Raw genomic sequence first — 5,894 nt, 5'->3', positions numbered from 1 at the left:
GTAGTGTAGGTGTGATTCTTTTTGTTTTTCTTCTGTCAACCGATACACATTAGAAGATAAGTTGGTTAACCAAATCGGAACTAGATTAAGTGCACTTGTATAGGCTATGTGCCAAATATTTACAAGTTCTATCAAATACTAACCAAGAATACCTTTAATTTAAATGAACTTAACCAAGAATCTTCAAATCAAACCCGGTTTGAAATCAAACCGAAAAACCGGGTTCGAAGTGAACTTGTAAACGTCGTCGTATATACACAACAAGAGTGTTATTTTCACACACAAGTGAGAGAAACAGAGAAGAAGAAGGAAGAAGCAAAGATGAAATCACCAAAACCTCCGAATCTCTCTGATAAATCTCTTAAACCCAATTTCTTCTACGGCCACCGTAAGCCCTCACATAACCGCCCTACCGTCTACGGTGGTCTCTTCTCCAACCGCCAATCTCTCTCCAGAGACTCACCCCAACCACAATCCAACGCCGTCTCTCACCGAACACCTTTCGATCTCCGCAAATGGGATCCCGAAACCCATCTCCCATCGGAAAGACCATCTCCTTCTTCGTCTCCTCCGCCGTCACATTCCACGGTAATCTCCGCCGCCTCGGAGCGTCTATCTCCGATAGCGAGATTCGTCCTCGACGCATTCCGCAAGAATCGTAACCATTGGGGACCCTCCGTGGTCTCGGAGCTAAACAAACTCCGCCGCGTAACGCCCACCATCGTCGCCGAGGTTTTGAAACTAGGTAACGATGCTGCTGTCGCGGCGAAGTTCTTTCACTGGGCTGGTAAGCAGAAAGGGTATAGACACGATTTCGCTGCTTACAATGCTTTTGCGTATTGCCTTAATCGAAACGGACACTTTCGTGCGGCGGATCAGTTGCCTGAGCTTATGGATTCTCAGGGAAGGCCTCCGTCGGAGAAACAATTTGAGATTTTGATTAGAATGCACGCTGATAATAAAAGGGGTTTAAGGGTTTATTATGTTTACGAGAAGATGAAGAAGTTTGGGTTTAAGCCTAGGGTCTTCTTGTATAATAGGATAATGGATGCTCTTGTGAAAAATGGTTACTTTGATTTAGCATTGGCTGTTTATGAGGATTTTAAAGAAGATGGGTTGGTGGAGGAGAGTACTACTTTTATGATCTTGGTTAAAGGGTTGTGTAAAGCAGGTAGAATTGAGGAGATGCTTGAGATTTTGCAGAGAATGAGGGAGAATTTGTGTAAGCCTGATGTTTTTGCGTACACAGCAATGATCAAGACTTTGGTTTCTGAAGGGAACATGGATGCGAGTTTACGAGTTTGGGATGAAATGAAACGCGATGAGATAAAACCGGATGTAATGGCGTATGGAACACTTGTTACGGGTTTGTGTAGAGATGGTAGAGTTGAGAGAGGATATGAATTGTTTGTGGAGATGAAGGAAAAGCAGATTTTGATTGATAGGGAGATCTACAGGGTTTTGATTGAAGGTTTTGTTGCAGATGGGAAGGTCAGATCTGCTTGTGATCTATGGGAGGATCTGGTGGATTCTGGTTACATAGCTGATCTTGGGATTTACAATGCAGTTATTAAAGGGTTGTGTAGTGTGAACCAGGTTGATAAAGCATATAAGCTCTTCCAAATTGCAATTGATGAAGAATTAGAACCAGATTTTGAGACACTAAGTCCCATTTTGGTTGCATATGTGGTGATGGATAGACTGAGTGATTTTTCCAATTTGATAGAGCGGATTGGAGAATCAAGATATCCTCTCACAGATTACCTTTCACAGTTTTTTAAATTGTTGTGTGGTGACGAAGAAAAGAGAACGATGGCTTTAGATGTCTTTGATGTCATAAAGACTAAAGGTCATGGCAGTGTCTCTGTGTACAACATTCTTATGGAAGGTCTTTACAAGATGGGAAATATTCAAAAGTGCTTGTCACTTTTCTCTGAAATGAAGGATTTTGGGTTTGAACCAGATTCATCATCTTACAGTATTGCAATTTGCTGTTTTGTTGAGAAAGGGGATGTCCAAGAAGCTTGTTCATATCATGAAAAAATCATCGAGATGTCTTGTGTTCCTTCCATAGCTGCGTATCTGTCTCTTACTAAAGGACTATGCCAAATTGGAGAAATTGATGCAGTGATGTTATTAGTTCGTGAATGTCTGGGAAACGTTGAAAGTGGTCCTATGGAGTTCAAGTATGCTCTTAGGGTTTGTCATGTATGCAAAGGGAATAACTCCGAGAAGGTTATGGAGGTACTAGATGAGATGAACCAGGAAGGTATCCCTATCAATGAAGTTATATACTGTTCGATTATATCTGGTATGTGTAAACATGGAACAATAAAAGCAGCAAGAGAAGTCTTCGCAGAGCTGAAGAAGCGCAAAGTTATGACGGAGGCTGATATGGTAGTCTATGATGAATTGTTAGTGGAGCAGACAAAGAAGAAGACAGCTGATTTGGTGCTTTCAGGGATCGCGTTTTTTGGTCTTGAGTCAAAACTAAGAGAAAAGGGTTGCAAACTACTCGATAACTAAAGTCTGGGGACTGATTAATCATCCAGCTGCAGAGGTGACTAAGAGAATGTGCTTTTGACCAAACAAATGCATATTCCTTCATGCCTGGTGATAAGCTCTTTTAGGCGTTGGTGTAAGTCCGAATTCAATATTTCGTGGGTGTGGTTTGCCGATAACCTAACCATTCAAAGTTTTGGAGTTCTTCCCACGGATCCTGAAGCCCAAATTGTCTTTTGGGTTCATCTTTCTGGTAGCTGAATCATGGAAGTAAATAAGTAAAAGTCTCAATCTTTGGATTCAGGGGTGACCGTGATGCAGTGTGGAGAGGCATAGCTCAAAATTCTGCGAAGCACAGAGACATATCAAAGTGTTGGCTCGAAATCTGTGACCCCATAAGGGCCATAACCGTGCTCCATCTTCTATCTTTCCTGCAAGTTCAAAATGATAGATGACATTGCAAGTATTGATGTTGCAGCTTGAAGTTTTGACCTATAATTTCTATATCCTTGGAAGGAGATGTATGCGATATACAGTGTGAACCTCATTTTTCACATCATACGGTTTTAAGTTTTGAAGTATTAACTAATCAATTGTCAATTCTTACTTACATCACTGAATTGTCAAAGATTGTTATTTGGATTTACAAATTTTAGCTTTTAGTTAAAGTTTGAATAGTGTCAGAATATTGGAATAAAGTTGGTGTTTTTTTTTTCCCATCTTTGTGGACATGACAGTTAAGTTCCCGTGACGATGGCTATGAAAAGTGGTTGCATTTATGAGAAATGGTCCATCCTTTTTATCTTAATCACACACTCGGAAAAAGTTTCCAATAATCGTTAACCATTTCTTCAATGAACACTCTTGTGAAGAGCGGTGGCGCGTGGATGGTTTCCCCGTCGTTGGCGGCGGCTGCTCTGAGGAGAATTAGAGTGTCTGGTTTCGCCACGTCATCATCATCTTCTTCTTCTCCCAATTGGGAAGGTGGAGTTTCCTTAGTCCAGGGAGCTTCTAGAGGCATCGGCCTCGAATTTGTGAGTCTCTTTCTTGATCCATCTTTCTCTTTTATTACCCAAATCCTGGTCTCTACAAATTTTCAGCTAATGAATCACACTTCTCAATCAGAATCTTTAACCTTTTCAGTTGAGTAATAAGATCCAAATTTGGCGGTTTCAGTTTTAGCTTCTTTTTTTGTTCTCGTTGTTTTTTGTAGGTACGACAGTTGCTGGAGAAGAATGAGAAAGGGTATGTTGTTGCTACTTGCCGAAATCCAAAAGATGCAACAAGTCTCTCTGATTTGAAGAACCGTTTCTCTGAAAGGCTTGTCATCCAAAAGCTTGATGTTACAGATGAAGCTACCATTGAGGTTATTTTTGTCTCTACAACACTCATATATGTCTCTTGACTCCTTTGTTGTGTAGAATATGCTACATGTTCATGTTTCTGAATCTGTTATCATGATTATTAGGAATCAGCCGAATCTGTAAAAGATAGATATGGTTCTCTGAACCTACTTGTAAATGCAGCTGGTATACTTTCCATTCCTGGTGTACTGCAGCCAGGTATGACTAATCTTATGTTAGAGAAGTTAGTTTCAGCTTTATCTGCAACTTGGGATATAACTAACGAAGCCTGTGAAAAAAACGACTGTTCTTTAAACCCCGGTTTTAATTTTGCCTTTTGATCTCAGTACAGAAACAACATTGTACAAGGTTGAAAAATCATCATTGATGCTTGCTTATGAGGTTAACGCTGTTGGTCCAATGCTAATGATGAAGGTAGGCACTCCAAATTGTCTATGTTTTTGTAAAGAACAGTGTCTTTAGACTCCAGAGTAGGATTTTAAAATGCGAAACAGAGTGCGAAATGGAGGCAAGTGGGTAAAGAAAAGAGAAAATCTAAGTTATGCATGTCCTTATTCTGCTGACTCATGGACATGGTTCCATGGACTCTATTAAAAATAAAAGATTATGTATTTGGCTCTGTTGCAGCATATGTGGCCTCTCCTTAAGGCTGGTGGAGGAAGTGGAACCGAGAGGGAAGTTGCAGTTGTAGCCAATTTAAGCGCTCGAGTTGGATCCATTGGAGATAATCGACTTGGTGGTTGGCACTCTTACAGGGCTTCAAAAACCGCACTCAATCAACGTACAGTTGAATAATAAGTTTAGAAGATTATTGATTTTTCCATTCTGGTATGAGCTGAGAAAACCATTAATTTCTGTACACAACTTTTGCTTTTGCAGTGACTAAAAATGTATCAGTTGAGTTGGGTAGGAGGAAAGATCCTGTGGTATGCATTCTACTGCATCCAGGCACAGTAGACACTGATCTCTCTCGACCGTTTCAAAAGAATGTTCCCGAAGGAAAGCTTTTCACAAGAGAGTACTCCGTTCAGAAGTTATTGCACATCATCAACAATGCAAAGAAACAAGATAACGGCAAGTTCTTTGCTTGGGACGGTCAGGAGATACCTTGGTGATTGCTTGAATACTACTGTATTCTCGAAACTGAATAGGGAATTCTTGTCGGGATCTCTTTTTCTGCTTTCTTGTTTCGCGAGCATTTCCTTGGAGTATTATCGAATAACTTGGAGTGAGTATCCAGAAGCTTAGAGCTCTCTGAGTATATAATAATCATTGTGATGGTCCAATCTTCTATATACATTGTATTACTGAATAATTTCACACGCTACTTTTGAAATGTTGAGTCCAAAGCATTGCCATATGTGATCCAACTATGACCTGGAGTTTTATGCACTCTATTCTTGTTCTTTAATCCTTGAAGAGCTGCAGCGTCATCCCACTGTCTCACAGAACTATACGTGTTGCTTAGCAGCACATATGCTGCCGAGTTCTGAGGATCCAGACGCATTAGTTTCTCTGCAACTCGTCTAGCCAAGCTCACATCGCCATGGACTCTACATGAACTAAGTAGAATCTCCCATAGAACAGAGCTGCTTTTGTATGGTGTCGCTTCTGCAAGCGTCTCTGCATCTTCAAGCCGACCAGCTCTTCCAAGACAATCAACTATACAGATGTAATGATCCAGCTCCGGTTCAATTCCATGATCTCTCTGCATTGAACTGAGTATCTCAAGCCCTGTATCCACCAGTCCTGAGTGGCTGCAAGCAGTCAAGACAGATACAAAGGTTATCCCGTCGGGTTGCTCTCCCGTTGATATCATCTCTCTGTAGAGATCAACAGCTTCATCGCCTCTTCCATTATGAGCATACCCATGTATCATCTCGTTCCAAATAACCGTGTTTTTCCTTGAGACAGTATCGAAGAACTGTCGAGCTGAATCTATTTCACCGCATTTGCAATACATATCAGTAAGAGCGGTTTCAACAAAGGAATCGCTTACATATCCGCTCTTCACTACCTGTCCATGAA

The 5,894-nt window shown here is 40.9% G+C and overlaps 3 protein-coding genes across 4 annotated transcripts in view; 2 read left to right on the top strand and 1 right to left on the bottom strand.

Annotated features, from left to right (window-relative positions):
- LOC104731483 (pentatricopeptide repeat-containing protein At4g20740) lies at positions 283-3,188 on the top strand. The gene has a single exon (XM_010450864.2). The coding sequence runs from the start codon at positions 322-324 to the stop codon at positions 2,524-2,526; it is 2,205 nt and encodes a 734-aa protein (XP_010449166.1). The 5' UTR covers positions 283-321; the 3' UTR covers positions 2,527-3,188.
- Positions 3,249-5,894, top strand: part of LOC104731480 (C-factor-like) — a 3,510-nt gene continuing 864 nt past the window's right edge. Inside the window, exons 1-6 of one of the 2 annotated variants that reach the window (XM_010450859.2) lie at positions 3,256-3,536; positions 3,716-3,868; positions 3,971-4,064; positions 4,198-4,280; positions 4,494-4,647; positions 4,746-5,226. In XM_010450859.2, the coding sequence (XP_010449161.1) occupies positions 3,357-3,536; positions 3,716-3,868; positions 3,971-4,064; positions 4,198-4,280; positions 4,494-4,647; positions 4,746-4,981 (900 nt within the window). In that variant the 5' untranslated portion in view covers positions 3,256-3,356 and the 3' untranslated portion in view covers positions 4,982-5,226. Of the gene's footprint in view, positions 3,537-3,715; positions 3,869-3,970; positions 4,065-4,197; positions 4,281-4,493; positions 4,648-4,745; positions 5,227-5,894 lie in introns of those variants that run through there. The other variant, XM_010450861.2, reaches the window with a different exon arrangement.
- Positions 5,116-5,894, bottom strand: part of LOC104731481 (pentatricopeptide repeat-containing protein At4g20770) — a 3,990-nt gene continuing 3,211 nt past the window's right edge. The window contains exon 2 of the mRNA XM_010450862.2: positions 5,116-5,883. Coding sequence (XP_010449164.1) covers positions 5,191-5,883 — 693 coding nt within the window. The 3' untranslated portion in view covers positions 5,116-5,190. The remainder of the gene's footprint in view (positions 5,884-5,894) is intronic.

Source organism: Camelina sativa, chromosome 12 (assembly GCF_000633955.1).
Source record: "Camelina sativa cultivar DH55 chromosome 12, Cs, whole genome shotgun sequence".
Classification (NCBI taxonomy): Eukaryota; Viridiplantae; Streptophyta; class Magnoliopsida; order Brassicales; family Brassicaceae; genus Camelina; species Camelina sativa.
This window is presented reverse-complemented; position numbering and strand designations above follow the sequence as displayed.